Source organism: Cupressus sempervirens, chromosome 7, assembly GCF_028749045.1.
Source record: "Cupressus sempervirens isolate cs-2001-9-10 chromosome 7, ASM2874904v1, whole genome shotgun sequence".
In the NCBI taxonomy this organism is placed as follows: Eukaryota; Viridiplantae; Streptophyta; class Pinopsida; order Cupressales; family Cupressaceae; genus Cupressus; species Cupressus sempervirens.
This window is the reverse complement of record NC_143124.1, coordinates 892555602-892581776: the sequence shown is the minus strand read 5'-3', so window position 1 is coordinate 892581776 and position 26175 is coordinate 892555602. Positions and strand designations below refer to the sequence as shown.

The window sequence follows — 26175 nt, the reverse complement described above, 5'->3', positions numbered from 1 at the left end:
TACTAGGTGCTTGATACAAATAAGTTACTTGTCATGAAATGTTGCCACGTTAAAAGACAGCCCTTCACTTAAGTGGCAGTTGCCTACTAAAATCGGTTAATGGAGTTACACAGGAGATAGTTGGAACCAAATCTGGTTACAAAATCTATATATTATGCTCACTTGGAGCATAAAGGACGTAAATGAAATGTGTTAAAAGATAAGAAGAAAGTATCCTACACAGCTCATTGGAGTACGAATGAAAAGTAAAAGAGAAAGGTGATACGAACAAGAGCAAGGAACCAATTGGTTGCTGGAATTAGACAAGAATTGGCATTACTAATTCTTAAAATTTCTAATCTGCACTTTGGATGCATCAACCGGAATTGAAAATAAGATTAATTTGGATTTTGTATCTCTCATTTACCCACAAATATTGAAATTCAATCTTCCACCTCAATAGGTGGAATTGGAAAAATTCCAATTCTAATTCCAATATTACCAAAATGAGCATTGGGCGATATATAATGCAAATTTTTCGAAGTCCGTGACATTTTTTATTTTCAATTTTTTTAACCAAGGATTGTTGCGATCTTTGTGTTAGACTAAAAGGTTTGACTTAATTGTTTTATTAAATTACCTTTAATGCCTTCTTAAGATTTCACTTTATGCACTATCTATACTTATAAATGTTTACCTTTTAGGGTTTCCCTTATAGATTTTGATCTCCTTTAATAATGATTGATCCTTTGTTTTCCTATAATCCAGTTCCATTATCTGTGAAATTGATCTTTCCTATTTTCAAAGCCATCTTGCCTTTTGCTCCTTTCTTCCCCGTGACAGGTTAATTTCCATGCAAGTGTTCTTCGGGTTCTGTGCAGTTGTATTTCCCAACTTCTACATGGGTTCTGTCAATTACTTTTGAGTTTTGATGGTTTTTTGATGGCGCCGAGGTTCTACTTTGCACTCCAGGAGACATGTCTTGAGCATCTCAATTCCTCTTTTTGAAAACTTTATATCGTTGGATAGCTTGTTTTGTGCTCTTTCTACTGATGTTAGTATTTTTTTCAAATTCTATTTAGTTTTTTGCATTCTGGTGAATATCTTGATTGTTTCAGGTTCGAGGATCGATTTCATTACATGATACGACTCGTCTTGGGTTATACTTTCTGTTGTACCAGCCTTATGTCTCTTATCATATTTGCTGACATCTTTTGTAAGCATTTATGCAAATGCACTGAGATAAAGTGTCATATTTCTATTTGTATTTTCGACTTCAATTGTTTGCCTTGTTTTGTCTTCTAATTCAAGTACTGTCATCTAAGGGCACTCATACAGATTATTGTCTTCTTGGGATCTACCATATCTTGTTTCTTATTATACATGCACTACTCTAATTGTCATGGGGGTTGATGTTCACCTTTGTTTGCCATCTACCTTTGTCGCGTGAATATTCCTTCCACAACAATAGCCTCATGACATCTCTGAGATTGATCACCTCATGACACTATTATGTATTTTTTTGCACATCTTGATCTTGGTTCTTACTCGCCACTTTTTCAGTTGCATGTCACCTCACTTGTGTTTGCATTAAAGAGGGGTTTCTCCTATTGGTTCTTATGCTTCCTTAGTTTGATGGAATGAGCTATGTATACAGTATTTGTTCCTGTGTGCTAGGTGAATGTAATGGCTGGGTACCTATGCATTTCGATGACATGGATCATTTATCATATAGACACTTTTCTTTTCGTCCCTATTTTGGAGCCAGCGTTCCATGTTGGATTGATCAGCGTTTCAGGCTTTGGTGTTTTATGTCATTTGCATCTTCAAGTTCAATTGTTTGTCTTTGTTTGCCTCCTGCATTGAGTAGTGTCATCTGAGGGATGATAACAATTTCAATTTGACCATTCGTTTGAGGATGATAACTAGTAATGGGAAAGAGTTTGGTTCCACACAATCTAAACAACTCTTGTCCAAACAAACTCATAAACTTCTTGTCTCAATCAGTAATTGTATTCTGAGGCAGCCGATGGGTCTGAAATTTTTTTTAAAAAGATCTGCTATTTGTATTGTTGTATATGTAGCTGACACGGCAAAGAAATCTGCAAATCTAGTCAATCTATCAACCACAACATAGATGCAATTTTTAATTTGAGCATCTGGTAGGCCTGTTATAAGGACAAGGGTTGTAACAAATGAGGTGAGTATGTATTTTCATGTTTGTTTTGTTGAAATGTTGGGCATTCTTGCACAAATCCTTGAACTTCAAGCTTGTAAGTTTTAAAGAAGTTAGGATGACCAGCCATAGGAGCATTATGAAAGGCCTTCAAGATCTCATATTTGAACTTGGAATTTAGATATAAGAAATGATCATGTCCTTATAAAGTATCAACTCATTTTGCACCTTATACCTATCATCATCAATTTTACCTTCAACTAAATTTGAAGCACAATCATCTTTAGAATATTCAGTGATAATGTCCTTCTAGTCAATTGTTATCTCCACTAAGGAACTCAAAGGAGGTGTTCTTGACAAGGCATCACCCACAACATTTATTTTTCCTTTCACACAAACAATGTCAAAGTCATATGCTTGCAATTTACTCACCCACTTTTGTTGCCTCTCACTTAAGTCTTGTTGGTTTAAGAAGTATTTGAGGCTATTGTGATGAGATTTAACAGTGAATTTGCTCCCAAATAAAAATTGTTTGAACTTAAAAAGAACATGCATTATTGCTAGCATTTCTTTATCATAGATTGAATAACTCCTTTCAACCCCTCTCAACTTTCTACTCTCAAAAGCAATCGGAAGTTTATTTTGTCTTAGGACAGCACCTATTGCTTCACCCGATGCATCACATTCTAGTTCAAATGGTTTAGGAAAATCAGGTACTGCTAGCACGAGGCATGAACTCACTAGATTCTTAAATTGATTAAAACATTGTTGTGTCTCATTTGACCATGCAAAGGCTCCCTTTTTAGTCAAATCAGTTAATAGGGCAGCCACATGTCAAAACCCTTTAATAAATCTTCTATAAAATCCACACAACCCAAAGAAATATTTCAGCTGTGATAAAGTTGTAGAAGGCCAATCCATGTTTGCCTTGTTTTGTCTTTTGATTCAAGTACTGTCATCTGAGGGCACTCATACAGATTATTGTCTACTTGGGATCTACCATATCTTGTGTCTTATTATACATGCACTACTCAGATAAAGTGCTATGGGGGTTGATGTTTGCCTTTGTCTGCCATCTACCTTTGTCACATGAATATTCCATCCACGACATTAGCCTCATGACATGTCTGAGATTGATCACCTCATGACACTATTATGTATATTTTTCAGCATCATGATCTTGGTTCCTTGACATACACTTCTTACTGGGCACTTTTCCAATTGCCTGTCACCTCACTCTTGTCTGCATTAAAGGGGGTTTCTCTTCATGGTTCTTATGTTTCCTTGGTTTGATGCACTGAGCTATCTATACAATATTTGTTCCTATGTACTAAACGAATGTAATGGCTGGGTACCTATGCATTTTGGTGACATGGATCATTTACCATATGGACACTTTCATTTTCGTCCCTATTTTGGAGGCAGCATTCCATGTTTGATTGATCAACATTTCAGGTTTTGGTCTTTTATGTCATCTATATCTTCAAGTTCAGTCGTTTGCCTTTGTTTGCCTCCTGCTTCAAGTAGTGTCATTTGAGGGCAATCATGCAGATTATAGTCTTCTCTATCTACTCAGGTTCTATTTCAATGGAGGTTTTGTTTGGTTCCAAAATCACAGATTGGAAATCCAAGAGCTTGCCAATTCTCCAACAAGATTCCACAATCAATTATGGCCAACAAATGGAAATAATTCCCCTGCACTTCAGGCTTTGCCACACCTAGGTGGGTAAACCTTCACTTTAAACCTCGATCACCTAGTTCAAAGTTTTCTATGACGAATTTAACTTTGTGGGTTCTCTAGTTGGCAAGGTCCTCAAACTTGAACGAAATAAAGTTGAATGTTAAATGTTTGAATTGATTGAATGTTTTGTATAATATTTGTCAAAAATTATTTCAGTGCTTGCAAGAAGGAAATATGTAGATTTCTAAATCCAAATAATCATATTTCAATGATTTTAAAAGACCAGTACCTCTGCTTCTCCAGGCAACAGAGTCAATTACAACAAGGATTATTACGTACAAATTTATGAGACTATTTATTTAAACATCATCAATTACCCCTGTGCTCTGCAAAAGATAAATCTTATATGCAATTCTCTGTTAGCCCAAAAGGAATTTAGCTGCTCCAGCTGGAGGTCCGATCAGACAGGGATAAGGAAACACATTTATGTTTCACACTATCTTGATTATCTAACAAAGAATGCAGGAAAAATCAAATGCATAAGCTTTATTGGAATTATTCAATAATTGTCTTATTAATCACAAAGGACGAATCCAAACTATAATTGTAATCACTTTGCATTAAAATATAATATATAAGTTTACATTAAAAAATCCATATATTCTACTCCTTATCCTTCCGTATAAATATATATGAATGCTTCTTTTCTCCAATGTCTTATTTTTTTCTCTTAAAAAATGCCATATATATATATATATATTCCATCTTTTACTAGATGTGACTTCTCAAGTCAAAAAGTCACTTATTATATTATTTTGGTGATTTATAGTTTTCTCAAAATATAATCCAAAATTCACGTAGCATTTTATTTGAATTGGGAACCCACAATAATGTCGTTCAAACACAGAATTCAATTAGTTCGAGCTCCATTTTAATACATGTATTATTGTCATCGTATTTGATATCCTTGGTCAATATTCAACAACTCAATATTACCATCTGATTAATATTTCCTGTGAAACGTTTAAGAAACATATTTATCTTTCTATGCTCGAAGGTAGTTAGGGAATGACTTCTTTTGCATCCGCTTTTTGTGTAAAAATATTAGAGCTTTCTTGTTTTTATCACGCTTTCCGCAACCATGACCGAAATTTTCAATTCTGGTGTATTGTCTTCTATTTTATGGATAAAAATTATTGTTTGCCTTCTGACTTTGAGGACTCCTAAAAGCATATGGCGTTAAGGTCTTTCTTGTTCATATAGATGTTAAATGACAAATATATTTCCCTCAGACAGGGATGCCTCTCATTACTATATTGAGGCTTGTCTTTGAGAATGTGTTTTTTGATTGATGGAACCTATAGGTCTTTGATAGCTATCGAATATGCCTTCCATTTATGTTGTTTCCTTGACTAAAGATTTTCTAATGTGGGTGTTTTCACTGTATATCTTATTACTTCAATTTTGTTGTCACGATACTTGTTTGAATTGTAGCATATTTATCGTAGTTTGTTCATTTATTCATCACCGTCGTTTATGAGGTTGCACATATATATGGTCACCAAATTGTATCTTCAATCATTTTATTGCTTCTATATTTTGCTTGTTTATTCGCATACAAACAATATTGGAATTTATATATGTAGTCACTGTCGTGTAAATTTTCATGATATTTACTTGATACCTTATATTCAATTTTGCATACTCATCAGGTCTTGGACTGAGGCTTTATCTTCACATCAGAGCACTTGATGTTTCTTTTTTGTTGACTAAATTCGCTTTAGATTGAGGTATGTCACACAGTTGTTAACATAGTACATAACGTTGCATAGCTGTGAAATTTTCTTCCTTCCATAAACCATTCTCTGTGTTTATAATGTTGTTCATGCTTGTCTAATACATTATTCTGGTGTTGACTATCTTCGTCATCCCTGCTTTAAGTTGATAGACCTGATGTCTTTCATCCATTGTCCTCTCTAACCAAACCATTGTCTTCCGGATTGCTAATCCCATAATTGACTATTTTTCTTCTGAGTTGATTGCTAGGTTGGAATTATATGTATTAGCTTATGCTTATTATAAGTTTAGATCTTTAATTTAATCTTATTAAAAAAAATTATCTTCAGAGATATGACAATATGTTTATGGTATTCAATATAAAAAGGTAACAACATACTTCATACTCATTCGCCAACCTCTCTATGCACCTGTTTATTCATTCATGTAATCCCCAACTTATCATTGTTGGGATATCGTCACTGATTATTGTTATTAGTCATGTGTAGTGTTCTAAAGGATAAGTCACTGTAGCCACTTAGTTATGACACAGAGTAGAAGATGTGATGTATATTAGTGTATGATTAGCATTGTTGCAAGCATATTAGACTTCAAATATAGCCAACATCATCACGGTGTGTTGCCTTAGAATACATTACCAAATGTTTATACCCTATCACAATCACTTAACATTGCTTGCTTTTGTTTTCAATATGGAAACAATTGCTTGGTTTCGTTTCCAATATGGAAACTTCAACCATCGCCCCAAAACTTTGGGGACCCCCTTTTTTTGATTGCCTTGGCAATAAATAATTTTTTGAAGTTGTCCAAAAAAATTTCGATTTTAAAAAATTTTATGTCTTGGACTGAAGGACAAGTTTTAGGTTTGTTTTTTCACCCGGCTTTAAGCTTGATTTTCCGAAACGAGTAATTTTATCCATAGGCCGAACAAATTTCAAAAAACTATACTTGGCAAGACAAAATTTTGGGGACTTAGACGATTTCATTTTGAAAATTGAATATAATTGTATAATCTTTAGCATTTTCAAAATAATTTTTTAGATTTATTTGTTTCCGAAAACTTTAAATTTTTGGTGAAAATTGATTTTGTAATGGTGAAATTGAATTGAAATCGATTTTGGATGCAAGGAAAAAATGATTTATTTCTGTTATAAAAAAAAAATTAAAATTAAAATAGCATAGCAAAATCGATTTTGGATTAAATTGCAAAAATTGACATTAAATGGATTAAATTTGCATTGAAGATTTTAAAGTCTTTAAAGAAATTAGTAATTTAAAATTGAAAAAATCAATTTTGGCTTGCCAAATCTGATTTTTAATGATATATTAATTACTAAATCGTTATTAAATGAAAACGTTTAGCATTTCCAAGGCTTTATTAATTTTATTTTTACAATTTTGGTCTAACCGGCAATTTAATAATGCAAACTTCATTGTGGCAAAATTAATTTTTGGCTTATCATTTAATTGGAACCAGATTGTGCACTAATTAATGTTTTTTGTTTTTTTCCTTTCCTAGGTGCAAATCGGCCAGCTAGGGAAGGCAAGTGAATTGAGTATAAGAAGGCTCACCTTCCCCTTGTCTCCTCATTCTTCCATCTTCCTCTTCCATGCTTGAAGTAGCTGTTCCTCCTTGGACGATTTTTGGCAAAGGGCAGATTTGCATATGGGAGCAGCTCTTCTTCCTTGGCGTTTTTTTATAGGGCAGTTCTTGGCAATTTTTATAAGGCAGATCTGATTTTTCTTGCCCTAGATGATTCTTGATTGATATCTGATTTCCATAGAGAGCTGCAAATTTTGTGGAGCTACGATTTTTGTGGAGCCAAAATTTGTGGACGTCTGATTTTCTTGAGGAGCTACGATTTTGCATCAAAACTGTACAGTATTATTTGGCAAAGGAAATAGGTGATTAAAGTCTGATTTTTTGGCACATGCATGAGCAGTTTCAAATTGGCAGAATTCTGATTTCTTCAGCTAGGGCATCAATATTTGCAAGGGGCTTGAAATTCTTAGGTCTGATCCGAAATTCAAAAGAAGACTCAGCTATTGGTAAAGGTAAGTTCAATATTATTTAGAGTTGAAAGTGGTCCTTAAGTGGATTTCGCTCTTTTGTTCTTGTCTAGTTTTGCTTCTCTTGGTTCTTCTTGCATTCATCATCCACCACTTCATCATCCCATCCTATGTTAAAGATTGAAGATTGATAAGTGTAGAATTCATGATAGAGCATTTGGCGAGGCAGAAATAAGCTAGACCACCCTAGGATGAAGTTGGAAGATATAAGTGTAGTCCATCCTAAGGTAACAAAGGGGCGGAAATAAGTGGTAGTTCTACCCCTAGGTTGAAGATTGGAGATTGATAAGTGTAGTGATAGGACTTGGCGAGGCCGAAATAAGTGCAGAATCCATCGATAGAAAGAATGTTGGAGATCGATAAGGGTAGTCCATATCACTTAGAACGAAGGGGCAGAAATAAGTTTTTAGGATAGTAGATGTTAGTGCAAGCAAGAACCCTAAAGGAACAAATACTAAGAAAGACAAAGAGGATATGATGCCCAAAACAACTTTCTACTCGAAATTGAGGCGAATGACCGATACCAATGTCGATACAGTAAATATGATACAAGTAAAGGACAGACTAAAAGAAGGACAATTCCCCATAGCAAAGATCTACAAAAACAGAATTGGTTGCACGAAGGAAAGAAAGGAGTCACCAAATCATCGAGGCTCACAGTGGCAGACTTTCAAATCAGAATATGGCAATCTCATGGTGCTTCTCAGCCGGATCATGGGCCTAGCTCAAGGTATGCAAGATGTACTTCTTTATTGATGAAATTTGATTGGGCTAGAATTATAAGTGAAAATCTAGAATTACAACTTAGGGCAATGCAAAACTAGAAGCAATTCCACATGGGGTCCTAGCCCTTCAAGCTGGCAAAGGTTGAAGTGTGAGCTTTGGTGAAGAATGAAATCGGGTGAAGGGCGAATTTGATTGAAGATTAAGATTCAAGAAGCCCCACAATTTCAAGAAAGAGTGGATTAGTAGAAGAGATTTGAAAATATTTGAGGCTAGGCAAGACTTGGCTATTCGTGCAAGCTAGCTTGGTTGAATTCGAATGGGAAGGTTGGAAGACCAGGAAGGCAAGGATAATGAGGGAGATTAAGTTCAATTTCAAGGTGGTGACCAAGAGCAAGGCTCTCAAGTTGCAAAGAAGTTCGCATCCAGGGAAGCCACTGAGGCCAAGACAAGATTACCCCAAGTGCATGAAGACCTCATCCTTTCAGGTTCAGGACATCAAGTACAAGCAAGTTCAAATGGTGATGAGAAAGTTTCTAAGGACAAGCTCAAGCATCCAAGGCTTCACCTTATCTCAAGGATTGAATAGATTTATAAGATAAGGTTGATGAGGTGGCACTTTCATGTGCATGCAATCAAATCATGCCAAGTGTCCTATGTTCTCATTGGCCCACAAAGTTGGTGCCCTCATGTAATTGGTTGAATAATGGTACCCTAATTAGGGTTTGTAAGATATAATCTTGGCCTTTGATTTTTCCTCTTAATCTCAGCCATTCATTGTAATTTGGAGCCTCTATATAAGGCCATTTTGCTCTCATTTGTGGGGAGTTATGTTGGAAAATTGTTGCCAAAATACTAAAAAATTGTTCTATATTCATTGTTGTGGCTTGCATGGTGGATATACATGATCATTTTGGTGTATTGCATGGTTCTTCTCATCTCTCAAATTAAAAGTAGGATTTCATTTCATGTTGCTAGAGTAGAAGTAGATGGCTAATTGTATGGTGATATTAGTAGATGTTTGACAGGGATCTATAACTAGGCCACTAGCATCCTAGCAACTTGTTGGGGAAGCCTTGTGTGGTACACTAGTTCTTTTTCCTTTGAATCATTGCATCTATGAGGGTGGAGCCACTGGTAAACTTTCATTAGATTTGATCCCCATCCATTTGCTAATCTTTCCATTCATAGGAGTAGGAGTAGAATAGCGAGTAGTCGATTAGTCGAGGTTTTGAAGAAGAAGGTTAAGAAAGCATAAGCCATTCGAACACTAACCCTCCATCACCATTAACATCATCTGGCACTCGTACCAAATCACCATTACCATCATCCCAAAATCCAAGTTGCCCTTGAAGGAACAACGTAAGCCCGCCTATGTGATTACCAACAAATCACATCGATATACTGAGTTAGTATCCACAGGTGTAAGGAACATTGGAGTTATTCTCATGTCCCATGAGTATTCACTTTTCAAGAGAGGAATTGTGTGTTTGATACTCCGTATCAGATATTTAATTGCTAATATGTTATGTGGTATAAAAATTGACATCAACAAGATTCTTCAAATCAGCAATTACTTTTCAACAAGGTTTGCAGCTTCTTCGTGCTTTAGTGGTGTTCTTCGTGATAATCCTTCGTTCCTATCTTCTAGGACATTCTCTAGTTTCGAGGTTTCTGCAATCCTTCACTAGTCTTTTAGCATTCTTTCCATGTCTTTTCGGAGTAGAGTTTTTCCCATGTGGTTTTCTCTATTTGTCCGCTTTACAGAGGTTCAGTTGTGACTGGGTACTTCAACAAGCCTTGTTGTTGAGACCCAAGTTTGGTTTCTACATTGTAGTTTACTTTGCTTGTCATGCATTGTTTGTAGTTGCATTGTTTGTTTATTTTAAATATATTTTTATATTCTAAATTATTAATATATACAATATTATATATTATATATGTATTATAGGTTACTAACTTTATTTAATGGATTTATTATTTATATTAGTTGAATTTAATGTCAAACTGGATTCCTTGATATTTCTCCCTTACTAAATTTCACCTAAATTTTTTTGTTGCACAACACAATTTTGAATCTGAACCCTGTAATTTTGCTTGTCACTATCATCGTAGACCTCTACGGTACCATCAATAGTTAATAGAACAAAAAATTGACAAAAGGATTGCCAGAACAAAGGCCATGTGATATGTCTAGTTATCATGAATAATCAAAGCAACAAGCAAGCACGCACTAGCCTTTTATCTTATAAAATATCCCTCTGAGATCAAGATTTGGTGCACATATTAGCTCTACATTACTATGCTTATCCAGGAATCAGAGCATCATCAAGGAAACTAAAACTCAATTAATGAGTTATGCGATTCCACAATCCAAAATAGTTCAACTTAGACATGAATGTCTTTAACTTTGAGAGAAGTAGTATGGCTACTATCAAGATCATCCAAGTAGCCACCAACCATAAACAAGCCACCACAAGGTTGTTAGGACGCCACATGCAAACTTGCCCACGTGGGATACCAAAAAGGTAGCATTCACTCCTTGCAACCAAACAAATCCATCCACAACTTGCAAAAAAATACAAGTACTACAAAGTGCTCAAGGCACATGTTGAAATCATCAACATAGGCCACAAGATAGCAAAAAGAAGCTTCAGTTGATAGACATGTAAGAAGAACATCCAATACAAAGCCCTTCACCCTACATCTCAACACCTCCTCCACTCACAAAGGACAAGCATGCATGGAATGCACCACACCTGTGACCATCTGATGACGGTACGCTCTGATACCACTGATGAAGGGCCACACCACCCTACCAACTCATAACCAAGAATGCAACAATATGAAGACAAAGAGAGATAAAATGCTTCCCAAGAAATTTTATTAAATTTGAAAATCCTTAGCAATTACAATAACATTTCTACAAGATCTCTCAAGATCCAATCCAAACCCAAGCTAGCCCAGATCCACACTCTGGTAGAAACCTCCAAGATCTCAACTCGTGCTCGCAAGCCACCAAGCAACCTCCTTGTTTCTAAACCACAATCACTAGCTCTTCTCCAACTTTATCCAAGATCCAAGTGTAAACTGCCTCACATTCAGCGCTCTATCTACACACTCAAAAGTCCATCACAATCCTACTGTAAACTGCCTCACATTCGGCACTCTGTCCATAGACTCAGGAAAACTCACTCTTCACTTCCTCCTCCTCTTTCACACTTTCTAGCTTCACACCTTCCAACGCTTCTTCTTCTCGAGCTTCCACTTCTCAAGCTTGATTAGAAATGCTCATATGCCTTGCTTAAATAAGCACTTACCACCCCATGCATGACTTATCCACAACCTTCTAGAATTCCTCCACAACCTTCTACAACTTCCATAACCTTCTACAATATCCACAACTTTCTACAATATCCATAACTTTCTAGAATTCTTCCCACACACCTCGATAAATGGAATGACAACCATTTATTTTATTTTTTTTCTATTATGCCACCTATGCACCTCGAAAATAGAAATCCCCTTTTCCTTTCTTTTCTCCTTTTTCCTCTTTTTTATTTTTTTATTATTTCTCCTCTAATTTTCGTCACTTTCTCTTTCCTCCAGATTTTTTTTTTAATTTTTTTTTCCAATTTTTTTTTTTTCTTCAATAATTTTCCCATGCAAGATGCTCTTGCATCAGACTCCCCCGGTAGATAGAAAAGTGTGTCCCACACTTTGACGCCAAAAAGAAAGAAAGATCTACCACCATCTTCATCTTCACCAAAGGTTTCCACCTCCGCATCAATCGATCAATCTGCATGTCCTCCCAAGGTCCTAGTGCAAACTGCCTCAGCTTCGGCAATCTGTTTACACGCTCAGGAACTCCCACTCTAATAAACTTCACCCAACCAAGGTCCTGGTACAAACTGCCTCACACTTCGGCGATCTGCTTGTACACTCAGGAACTCCTGCTCTGATACCACTGATGACGGTACGCTCTGATACCACTGATGAAGGGCCACACCACCCTACCAACTCATAACCATCTCTATTATAGAGCCACTCAAGGACATCCATTTGCTATGCATATTCCCCTATGCACTTGGGAGTGCTGCAAACCCAAATGGACAATCCAATCTCCACTACAAACAATTTCCCTCAACCAAGGCCACATTTAATGGGACAAGGAGAGAATGTTGGAGCCAAATATCAATCACATTCTATTGTCAAACACCAATGGAGTATATCAAGCTCTAAATAAAAGATCCACATAGGCAAGAATATGATGACAAAGAGCTTTAGTTAACGTACATGTGGAAAGAATATCATGTGCAAAATCCTTTACCCACTTCTCAATTTCCCCCACTCATGACTTGCCAATGTAAATAAAATGTCTCGCACATGCAACCACCTCTATTGTCAAATTGCTCAAAGGCAACTGTTTCCCAAGTACATACCCCTACTTACTTGGAATAAGATCTTACAAAAATTCAACCAATTTGAGACAAATAACTCAGTTGCAAATGGATGTTTCTTTTCATTTCAATTTTTTATTTGACTTTCTTCTAAAATTAATAAAGAAGAATGGACCCTGCTCTATAAAAGTGAACTACACATTATATGTATTCATCATACATCGATTTGCAACATGCATCAAAGCTTTATTTCCAACACCTAGAGTCAATATTGCTCTTTTAGAAGAGCTTTAAAAAAAAAAATTGTGTCTAGTACATTCTTCACTGTTTACTCTGAGGTACTATAATTGACCTTCTATTCTCATACAAAATGCATTTCATCCATTCATGTGGTGTATGATACACCAACCTAGATATTGATAGAAAGGATTTGCTACATATGCCACCCTCCTCACTTGGTACCCATTCCACCATACATGATACCATGCAGCATTGACACACTGCACATATCGTACCCGCATGTGTATAAAAACTTACCCATTTCCAACCATGCTTGATTTGTAGGTATTTGCATGCACAAAAAACTTGACACAAAGATAAAACTGAAAATTATAGCAAAAAATTTGAATTTTTTTGTTTTAAATGTAAACTTGTATAAAACCCTAGCCAAAATGAACTGGTATAGCACTCAAATATTAAAGCAACTATTTTCCTTGCTACCAAAATGACACCCTCTTTTGTCTGATGGGAGAGCATTTATTGCATAAAATCAAGGTTTCATTCTTTTCTGGAAAGCTCGAGAAGGAATAAAAGGCCAGGGCCCTTCTATTCTTCAGCTGGTCAAATTGCTTCTTCATGACAAAGGAATGGAACTGATCAAGACTGAGACATCACCAAGCAATAGGAAGGAGTTAAATTGTATTACAATGATTATAAAATATCAAAATACATTTAAGCAATTGTGTTATTGTTTTTTTTAAATATAACTTATGTTTTAAACAAACATTACAATACTACACTACAAATTATATTTATTATGTTTAAATTATTAAAATATATTACATAATGATAAGAATTATAAAAAATATAGACTATTAAAAATAAATTAATATTATATGAACTTTTCTAAAATAAATATTTTAAAAGTATTGAATAAGAATTATTAAAAATAATATAATATTTGTTAAATATAGATATATTATTTAAATAAAAATTTAAAAGCATACAACTGGTCAAGACTGAGACATCAAGCAATAGGAAGGAGTTTAACTGTATTACGATGATTATAAAATATCAAAATACATTTAAGCAATTGTGTTATAGTTTTTTTTTAAATATAACTTATGTTCTAAACAAACATTATAATACTACTCTACACATTATATTTATTATTTATTATGTTTAAATTATTAATATATATACGATAAGAATTATAAAAAGATAGACTATTAAAAATAAATTAATATTATATGAACTTTTCTAAAATAAATATTTTTAAAGTATTGAATAAAAATTATTAAAAATAGTATATAATATTTGTTAAATATAGATATATTATTCAAATAAAAATTTAACAGCATTCAAAATTGTTTTCCAAATAGAAGCTGAAAATGACAAAAACTCATAATTATACATGATTAATCAAGAGTTGGTATGTGCAGCAATTCATCTCGATTTTTTGGTTAGTGACTTTCAATATTATTTTTTTACAATTGATCAGCAAAAAGCAACAGTTAATAGGAAAGAAAAATGTGGGAAACTAACAAAAACCCTAAAAGCAACATTGATGGGACAAACCCACAAAAAATATGATGTGAGTATACAAGAACGACACACAACAGCGAAGACGCAGCCAAGAAAATTGGGTCAAAAGCATTTCAAAGTTGGGTAGCGTAGAAGAGGGGCAATTCCAAACAGACTTTTCCTCTTTCTACATTGAAAACATTGTATAGGATGATTGATACTATTTCTTTTTTAACATTGACTTCGTACAAATTTTAAATATTTAAATTGTTGCAATATGAAACAAAAGAAGACTGCAACAAAGCCGCTATCTATTTTCTGCAAGCTGGGTAACAAAGTTTTGCCTTAATTGTTTTGGAGAAAACAAAGAACCCTAAAATAATCATTATAATAATTTTGGGCTTCTCAATTATGAGATATAAGTTCTTACAATCAATCAAATTGCAAGATATTTAAAACTCTACTCATAATTCATCCAATTCAATCGCTAAGCTCAACATATATAAAGTTGCTTTGGTATATACATGTGTATATATCACTTTACATATTTGTATATCAAGCCAACTTTGTATATAATTATTTATCGATTATATATAATAAAAATATTCTAGAAAATAAATACTTATATGAAGATGAAGATTTTCTTTTATTGACAGTATTTTGGGAAAAAACTTCACTCTGATATTGAAAAATAAGAAAGACCACATCATATTTTGGAGTTGCTTCAAATCATATAGCTTGATTGAAAGCTATATAAACAAAATCAATGTTAAAACTTGAGTGCTCCAAGTTAAAAATATACCAAGAGGTTGTGCAAGTGCGAATCATTTATATATGTCATTTATCACCTAAGTTTTATCATCTATGCTATGGAAGTGCACTTAATTTTTTTTTAAGTAGTTATTGATTAGTTTTCTTCAGTTTTTCGGTTTTTTTTTTTTGAAAATCCAATTTTTGCCCAAATTTTCTCAATTTTTTTTTCAAGCTACTCTAATTTCCAATTTATAACCCAAACAATTTATACTTCTATGGTTGTACATATGTGTATGTGGTTGTTTGTGAATGGTGTATCTTGTCATGTGCATATAAGAGATCTTGAAGAATGGCCATATCATTATTTGATACTATATCCACGTCCATGCAACTTTGGTATACAACATGCCCTCAGAAATTAAACTCATTTCAATTTAAACTTTTACCTAGATATTTCACTGAGTCAATCAGGATCTCAAAGCAAGAATCAATCAGTACTTAATAAAACGTACAAAGTTTCAAAGAGGCAACAGCATCCAGTTACATTTGTTTGAAAAATTCTTAATGTATAGAACATATGCAATATCGGAGCTAATTCTTGGAAAATGGATGTCAATAAGGGCTTATGTTAAATTGTCACATGAATCCTCATGTTTAACCATTAGAGTTAAAGAAATATTCGTAAACAGAATAGAACAACATGAATTACAACGTTAAAACCAACTAAATATGGAAAAATCAATATGCTAAGTCATATGACCCTATTGGAAAAACAGCTTCTGGAATGAGAAATATTTTGAAGTGGACACTTCAAAGCTCCAATTTCAAAATCTCCACATTGAATATATTATTCTGAAACCGAACTATGCTGAATGCTTCCATTGGAAAAGACGACACCTACCTTGGAGTAATTGATATGACGATAGACAAGCAATGTATGATCTGCTGCTTCTTTCATGTAATCTTCATGGAACTTAAGATACTCGTTCATTAATTCAAATGATTCGGACCAGAGGGGGGAGCTCAGCAATTGAGGAAATATATGATGTGTCATTGACTCCAGCAGAATATTTTTTATATCCAAACTTTTATACCTGACAAAGAAGCAAGCTGTATAAAGGCCGCAGAAATAGCAACAACAATAAAGGCACGCTACCAAATAAGGAGTTACTAAATGTACCATTCAAATGCCAAGTGAGTAGCAGCCCAATATGTGTACAAATGAACAAGCATGATCCTATATTCTGAAATATGTCTGGTACAGAAAACAAAGTTATCATTAAATGCGGATAAGTCAAACAGAAAGTATATGTCCAAATATAATACCTCCTACAGAACAGCATAGCAATATTTACAATTTGGCTTGGCATGCTACATAGAAAAGAGGCAACCAAGATCATAAGCAGTATCAATGTTCATAGTTGCTATTATAACATTTTGATATCACTAAGGTAGTCGTTTTGAAAATTTGAAGCAAAAAAAATCTGTTCACACTCGCTTCAAAAATTTGAAGCTCATATCTGGCTTGGAAGAATAGTTGACAGCTTCCTCACAGAAATGTATACTAAGGCTGATGAACAGAGAATTCCAACCTCCTCACCAATCTCTTATTCTTAAATTATATACCTAAAATGAACTCATTTGAAATCATATCTACAATATTAAAAGAAAGACTAAATATAAAACTTACCTTCTGATTGACAGACCAAACTCTAAAATCATAATTGCCTCCAACAAATAACCAGGATGTTGTGTACGCCAAAATAACTACAAAAAAATCATCCCAGTCTGAAAAATAAGTTATAAATATAATTTATCTATAGAATGTAAAATGCATGAAGCAAGAAAATCGACCTTGTTTTTAGTGCAAGAGATGGAAAGTCATTGTGCATTTTGAAGTCTAACAACATCTAACAGTACAGTGTGCCACAAAGTGTTGAAACATTATTAGTTGAATGACAAGTGATTTCAGAATAAAATACCCATCTTAAATTAGATACCAAACAGGCAAATTATAGCTCATAAGTAATTATATAAATCTTTGCACAATCATTAAGAATAAAAAGCTATATGCTAGAAACTATCATCTCTACCTGCAGTAAAATATTACATGCCATTGTTAACAACTCTTCACCATGCATACTCTCTTGAGGATCAAGGTCTTTTGACAGGTTCAAGTTATCCATATAAAGTCTCATTAGGGCTACAGCCTTCCCCACACAATCTGCAAAACAAAGACCAAGATACAAAAGGAAAAATAAATAAAATTTTATATCATAGTTTGAATTGCTTGGTTCGCACAAAAAGACATCAAAGATAATAAAACATGAAACTTGTTTTATGCAATCTAACCATATGCTTTGGAAAAAGCTATAGGTAAGATTCAATCCAGACATCATTAAAAGTTAGCCACATCCCACTAAACAGAAATTTCATTTTTCCAACACCAGCAATATCGCTTTTCCATCAGTTTTTTATTTGTACTTTTAGCTACATGTTCTAATTAAGTCAGTCGAGAAGGGGCTCGAACCTTTTCCATAAAGACCAAAGGCAGACCACCGAAGGAGAATTCACAAGCACTGACTTCTACAAGCAAAACATCCAGCAACTAAACAGACATTAGAACCAGCAAAGACAACAAACAAACAAAAACCCCTCTACGACCGGAAAACATAAGAGGTCCGAAGACTAAGGGAACAGGCTTTGACCTCCTTCCACTCCTGGTTTAAGTCCTTCAGCATCTCTAAAAAAGAGCCATTTCTTTGAATGCGCCTAGCCCAGCCTGAAGTAGTAGAACCAACCTTCTCCATTAAAGCCGCTGATTCTTTCTATATTCAAGCTCCTTGTATAGGATTTGGCGAGAGCCTAATGTTCTCTCCATGATGCCCTTGCTGAATTTAACAACAGCTCCATGCTTCTTATTAACCTGGTCCTGATTAGACTTGACATTGCCCAGGGAAAAAATCATTTCATGCTTCTCTACCTTTGAAGGGATCAAATCGCAAAGCTCAAGAACTTGCTCCTTAAAGAAGGCACAATTATCTAATCTGCTAGATAACTCGTCTGCCACTTCCCAAGTAGAGTATCCTCAACACCCTGTGACCAGTCCCCTACTCTCGCATCCACCTCCACCAAAGCCTCCAGCATGTTTATCCTTATCTTGGTCATATGTTAATAACCATTTGATGATTGCATTTTGTCTATCATAAAGATCACACAAGCTATCAACTTTCCACACAATGTGGAGTTAACCTAGCAATTCATCATCCAAGGTGGGATTATGACAATAAGGGAAGGAGCATTCTGAGGAGAAGAAATCTCAAAACCTTCGTTATGAAGGGAAGGCGGAATGAGGCTTTGTGAGGTGAAGGGGGCTCATGGACCTGATTTAAGTTCTTAAGAGGGGTATTCGCATAAACCCATTGTGATTCCATAGACCAAGAGTAAAAAAGAATCCTCAAAGAATTCAAGGGCTTTCGCAGGGGTCAATTTTTCCCTTTTTCAGAGGCAGGGTGATAGGAGAGGAAGAAAACCGCCTCCCATCCTTAACGTTGGAGAGTTCAAAAAGAATAGTGGAAGGTTTAGGACCCAAAACAAGGGTGAGCAAAATGGAAATTATATATTCCATGTATAAGCCCTTGGTGCAAAGGAAGACGCACATTGGTTTTGATTTTGTTAATGGATTGAGAAAGCGGCAACAAAATCCAAAGAGATAATTGAACCTTATGCCATGTTTTAGTGGAAACATTTGACTATACCTTCACAAGTGAAGAGAATGATGAACGATAAAGCCATGCCTCTCCATTCTCCTAGGAGCTCTTCATGGTTGGAACGATTTTGAAGCCAAGGAATCTTTTCACCAAGGCAAAGGATCTTCTTAAAATCATTCTTATAATGAACTTTCGTGTTTCTTTGAATAGTCATACCTTCAACCACCAAACCAGTAATAGCAGCAATTGACTCCATCAAAACCACAAGGAAATCCCACCAATGGTAACCTTTCCTTTATCCCAAGACTTAATAGATCTTTTAGACAAATTTGGGTCAAAACCCTTTATCCCCTCCATATAGTTAGCAATATTACCCGATATCATTATTCTTGAACTCTTGCAATTATTAGGTTCAATTTGGATAAGCTCCTTTCCCATGGAAGTCTGGTAAGAAAGAAACCCTACAAGAACAAAACAAGGAATATCAAAGAAAAAAGTTTCCAAAATTGATGTTTTCGAAAAACAGGGAAATTCCCACAAAAACCCTTTCTTTGTGTAATTATCACATCTACAATCACAGTGGATCATCATGAATAAGTAGAGGGGTTGGGCGTTCATCATCATGTGTGGGATGATCTTGAGATATAGTTGCACGTGCCTCATAAGACAAGTCTTCAAGAACAAACCAAGCTTTGAGAGAAGTAGTGTAACAATCAACAGATGCCAACCTATCTACTAAGCTCTAACCCTCAAAGAGAGTATGTTGAATTTAGACATTGTCAAGCATAAACAACAAATCTCTACTTTTGGAGATGACATCATAGGTCTCCTACCCTGGGTTCACTAACTCTCTCAACATCATGGTGATATTAAGTGTATTGTTGAATTTAGACATTGTCTAGCATAAACATCAAATCTCTACTTTTGGAGATGACATCACAGGTCTCCCACCCTAGGTTCACAAACCCTCTTAACATCATGATGATGTTAAGAGTGTCCCCTTCAATATTAAGATTTTGGTATCCAAAGTGGGCAGCCCACTTAATGCCTTGATGGGCCACTACCACCTTAGCCATGTGGGCAGTCTAAACTTTTAGCTACATGTTGATTGAAGCATTTTCAAACATTTTAGAGTGTAAAATTAGTTGACATCCACTTGAAAACCCATAAGCAAGCTTCAAGAAAATTAAGTTGATCAACTACAAGAGTACTATTCCAAACGAGAGAATTAAAATTTGTGATACAGACTTCCACATGTACTTAGTCTTTAATCTTTAGCCAACAAACTAGCATGTCAATTAATGGATGTTAATAAGTTGAATCAAACTAAGAATAAATAAGCATGTCTTGAATGTATAATTAAACTCTTAAACAGTATCTTACCATCATTAGATGCAGTGAATGTCATATCAAAATACTCTTCAATTTGAAGAACTGAAATAGCTCGCCCTAGTCGTCGAACTGCATCTTCAGAGGATAGCTGAGAACAAGACTCGTGAAGCATTTTAAGAAGGTTTGGCCTTTCAGATGGATGAAAAAATTGCAAGAACTCTTCAACGTCAGATGTGAAGCTAGCCAAATATCCAAATCTGAAATTTTCAAAAAAAGAAATATAAGAAAAAATTTTAAAATAATTTTACACAGATAAAAAAACTTGGCCATTTTTTCTATGTCAAGAAAGAAAGAATGAAAAAAGAGAGACAAAGAATGACAAAAAATAATATTGATCTCCACAAATGAGTAAATAGGCAGATGGGATTGCTCAGTGCATTAAGTTATATTTGAAAACTACTGGTGTAAAAAGTACCCTGGGTTTCACAAGCAGTATGATCACCTTGCACTCCAAAAATACAAAAATAGATAGAACACGGCATTTAGAAAAGATTGTAATACATATTTACATATCTTTCTGATCTACTTATGCTCTCTTTATCATCCTGATGATGGATCATGCAGTGTGATCCGAAATGTTGATGAAAAAACTATTACACAATATACCCAGAAAATTGTTAAGCATTATCTATTCTCTTTAATTAAGAAAGCTCGCATTTACATTCTTAATCGATGTTGAGAATCTTTGATGTTTACACAAAAGAAAGCAATTTTTTTAAGAAATATACTGATATATGAATAAAGTATACAAAACAACATCGCATGAGACTTAGAAGACCACACCACTATGAAGATCACAACTGAATCCCTATAATAAAAATAGAAAATACAAGCAAATGAGCATAGATGACAGCTCAAAACAGCTTTACTTATAAGCAGAGAATAGTGGGATCATTGGCACTCCCCTAGAGAAAACAGCAGTGGATCTGCTGACTTGTTTTTCAGAGCCTTGAGAATCAAGCATTGAGTTTTTTTCTCATTGTTATAAAATGGGAATCTTCGTCTTTTATTTCCTTTGTTGCGAAAGTTGGACAAAATCAAAAACAATTTGAAAGCAAAATCAAAAGATCAAAGCCCTTGAATCAGACAGATGCCCTTGATGAGAAGAACAAATAAAAAAGTAAAGTTTTACAATATATTTGAAAGATGACAATTAAAAAAATAAACATAATTTTTATTGTTTTCGAGCTTCAAAACACAACAATTAAAAGGCTATAAATATGTTAATTTACACAAATTATACTGTGAGTTGATGTCAAACTTACGCTGGACAAATATGTTTTACGAAAGACTTTTATAAAGAAAGTGAATTCAAAGCCTGCTTATACTACCAAGATTTCAATTCAAGATCAAAGAAAAATCCAATTGATAAGACCTGTTAAAGCTATCAGATTTCCACAATCCATACTGAGATGTTGCTTGATAATCATTGGGATTAGATAAAGCTGGAATTTTTAACGTCAATGTTTCATTTGTGACATCAAATTTCAAATCCGTTAAGCAGATTTCAATGTTTTGTCATAATTTATCGCCTTCATCTTTCTTCTTCATGTCATTGTTATTTAATGAGTTTTGTATTCTTTTCCAAATCAAATTGCTAATATTATTCCAAAAGATCTCTATTGCAATCCTAAAATTGTATTCTTCTTTATGTTTGTGGTGCCATAATTTTGAAACAAATCATTGGTGAGATAGGATTCTTCAATGATGTGCTCTAAACTTAGAGATCAAAATGCACAGGTCAAGTGACGTTATTTATTTTCTCAATGTGAAAAACCTTAAAAAAAGAATTGGACAAAGTTAGTATAGCAAGTTTGTTTTCATTATAAATATTTAAATACTTTGCTCCAAAAGCTTCCCTTGCATCCCTTAAGAAAGTCTTTATTCATCCGCTGTTTTGTTTTGTATTGTCACAAAAGTGACCAATTAAAATTCCAACAGTAAGAGACATGTTTTGCTGTAGGTTTACTTTTCATCCACATCAATATGCCAGAACCATACTTGTTGAATGATATTTTAGGACCATATGATATTGAATGATTTCACGAATGACCACAGAAATATTAGGGTATTTTAGAATCTAACTTTAAATTTTCCATTTTTCTTAAAAGACCGGAGCTCTACATAATTAAGTGTGAACCAATTACATTTCACCAGGCAATGAAAATAGAGCATTTCAATATTCCTTTAACACATTTACCAATCCAATGGCTCAACAATCACCTTTTGTAGTAATCCAAAAATGCCTGCATGAACTCTCCAGCATTTGCCTTCCCAAATATTCTTCGGCGTTTCTCTATCTCAAGATTTGCCAAAAAGGGTCCCCTTCTAAATTCATGCATATCCATTTGTTGAAGTTTTTCAATAAAGGGACGTACATCTGATATACGTCTATCAAACTGCAAATGAACATTTAGCATGGGAAACATTTCTAGAAATATATAAATAAGGTTTCACAGAAAAGAGAAAATATGACAAGTTTAACTCTCCCAAGACATAAGTTGCATGTAACAGCTGCTTTGAAAACCCCAAAAAAATACAGTTAATTGGAATGGTATATTAAATGGTTACCTCTTCCTCTGCTAGTCTGGTCAAGGGGAAAGAATTCGGCCCTGTGTCAGACTGATCATGGTTTTGAGAATTTATTAACCTCTTTCTTGCTGAGTCATCTTCTAAAGAGCAATCCAGGTACTGTAGAAACACTTCCCAATCATCCGTGCTGTAAAAGAAGTTAAAGATACCATTAGACCTGACAAATTCAGCACCAAATGATAAAGAGCCTATTTCAGCCACACAAATGAGATGTGGTGTAATTACACAGGAGGAAAGAGTTGCTACACAGCCCTTTCATGATTCATGACCAACATGTACAAAAGGTTTAGCCTGTGAATAAGATTGAAACTTTTAAAACAGACAAATATTTTACAAAGACATGAACAATAGAAAACAAAGAATAGAACAGTTGTTAATGCCAAATGACCAAAAATAGTTTTAAAAGATGCTAGTCGATGCATAAATAACTAAACGGATTAAAGCTAGTGTGTTTTTTAACCCATTAAATGAGCTGATATAAAGTTTAAATACCCAAACAAAAAGGCCATATGAACAAGGGTTTACAGAAAAAAGGATTTGAAGAAGGTCAAGTTGGAGAGAAAGGCTGGCAAGTGGCACAGTCACATGGTTGAGGGCAGCAAAGGTCAACATTACAAACACAACAACACCCACCACAAGGAGAGAACCAATGCAGGATCTGACAAGAGAATATGCACAAAGATTAGAAGAAAGAAAATTGACCTACTTAAAAGTTCTACTAACAGCTAAGTTCAATGAACCTTTCTAGGTAAAGATAAAAGAAATTTATGTTTGCTAGTTCCCCATAAACCTGTTTGATGGGAAAAACATAAGAAAAGACAAAATGCAAAAACAGAGAATGCATATTGCACCTCCTTTTAAGGGTAAATCATTAGAATGCCTAGAAGGAGAACAGTGTCACAATTAAGAGACAAATATTATAACTTACAAGGAGAGAGACATATCGACAAAAACCAAAAGCTCACCCACTAGATAAAAGAATACATATTTATGCTTAGATAATAGTCTTTGTTATATATGATTAAATTTCTTTCACATTTGATCTATGTCTTTTCTATTTTCAGAATATGATTCTTACAATCACTGTACTTTCTTGCAGATTATAATCAGAATACTGAACTTGATAAATATGAAGGTGATGCCAAATCATTATTGAGAAAAAACAAAACGCAAAAACAGAGAATGCATATTGCACCTCCTTTTAAGGGTAAATCATTAGAATGCCTAGAAGGAGAACAGTGTCACAATTAAGAGACAAATATTATGACTTACAAGGAGAGAGACATATCGACAAAAACCAAAAGCTCACCCACTAGATAAAAGAATACATATTTATGCTTAGATGATAGTCTTTGTTATATATGATTAAATTTCTTTCACATTTGATTTATGTCTTTTCTATTTTCAGAATATGATTCTTACAATCACTGTACTTTCTTACAGATTACAATCAGAATATTGAACTTGATAAATATGAAGATGATGCCAAATCAATATTGAGAAATACTGATCATGAACTCACAAGTCTGGATTTTCTTTAACGGTATTCAAGCTACAAGAGCAGAGCATTTATCTATTTCGATGTCTCCTTTTGTGGATCAGATCTGCATTAAGTATACATGGAAGAGATGCATCTCACGAACGTTCATGAGCTGTCTCATGAATTGTGCCTTTTCATTTCAATTAGAAACCCAATCTCTAATCGGGATTTGTTACTTAACAAACACAAATGTTAACCAAGTTCGATCTGAATTGATCTTGCACAAATAAATAATATCCAATATGAATATCATCACAGATAATAATGCTCAATCGGGATTGAATATGGAACATCAAATAACACTACTCTGCAATTAATATGCAGATGGATAATATACTTGAAATATATGGTGTTTCAATCAGATACAAGAATCATAATTGGTTGCATGTGTGTATATATGTCAGTATATACAATGCATGCTGATATATATGCACACATACATATAAACATCATCAAATCAATCATCATTCCTATATCTAACCGAAGCTACCATTTATTCAACACTCCCTCTTAGCTAGGGAAGATAAAGTCTTGACCAAGTATAGATCACAACAATAGGCCCATCTATTGAAGGAAAGATATCACCTCACTCGTGACATCAAAGGATATGTTATGCTTAGGAATATCAAGTCACGTGACATTCTTCATAATATGTCCAAATTATGGTATGTGCACTGACATCAAGTCTCATGATGTCTACCATAACAAATCGCGATATATCCACGGAATCACTTATCCACCATGATTATCTCATAAGGATCATAATGATCTTCAACTAATATCAAGTCTCGTGATATTTATCAAAATGTCCAAGAGATACTATCATAACATGTCCACGGATATCAAACCACATGATATCCATCATGATAGTGAAATTAATTATTGTAAAGCTGTCACCTTACAATGTCAAATACAAGTGTAAATTATCAAAAAGGTTGTCGCCTTCCAACCTTTCAATAATATGCACAAGCGACACATACAGTCATAGAGTCACACACATGACATCCACCATGAAACAAATCAAAGGATAGATCCACCATGGCTCAATCCAAAGGGTGAAAGCAATGGCTTTCATCTCAAACTTCTCTCTCAAAGGGAGCAATATGAAAGGATACATATAATAGACCAATGATGTTGAGATTCTTTTTCAGCTAAGGCTTCATTCTCCAATGTATCAAGCTTATCCTAGAAGTACACAAAACTTCTCTTCGCATGAGGCTTAGTGAGAATGTCGATCATCTGTTCTACAGTGTTAATGTACCTTAACTAAAATTTAGAGTAAGAATCTAAACATGGTCTACTCCCTCTGAATCAATATCGTCAAGCTACTCCCTTTGTTGCAGAGGCATGCTCTGTTCATATACTCCTATCATGGAAATATCTTGTTCTGAGAGACTCAACATCAGGGACATGATTTAATAGTCACAACATTGTTCACAAGGGCAACTTCACGTACACAATTATACTTGTCTAATTTCATAGTAACATGAGTGAATGTAATAAACAGTGGATTTATCCCAAGGTTTGGCTATACTAGACATTCATGCTAATGTGGCTCCTTCCTTGAAGATTCATGTACATGCAATTGCATCTTGACTTCCAAGTTTACCTATGATGAA

The 26175-nt window shown here is 34.4% G+C and overlaps 1 protein-coding gene across 1 annotated transcript in view; it reads right to left on the bottom strand.

Moving 5' to 3' along the window:
- Positions 1-26175, bottom strand: part of LOC149550369 (Tetratricopeptide repeat (TPR)-like superfamily protein) — a 126282-nt gene that overhangs the window by 39176 nt on the left and 60931 nt on the right. Inside the window, exons 8-14 of the mRNA XM_089793396.1 lie at positions 22996-23143; positions 22648-22823; positions 20416-20621; positions 17416-17546; positions 17013-17089; positions 16503-16577; positions 16224-16416 (exon numbers count right to left, since the gene is read on the bottom strand). Coding sequence (XP_089649522.1) covers positions 16224-16416; positions 16503-16577; positions 17013-17089; positions 17416-17546; positions 20416-20621; positions 22648-22823; positions 22996-23143 — 1006 coding nt within the window. The remainder of the gene's footprint in view (positions 1-16223; positions 16417-16502; positions 16578-17012; positions 17090-17415; positions 17547-20415; positions 20622-22647; positions 22824-22995; positions 23144-26175) is intronic.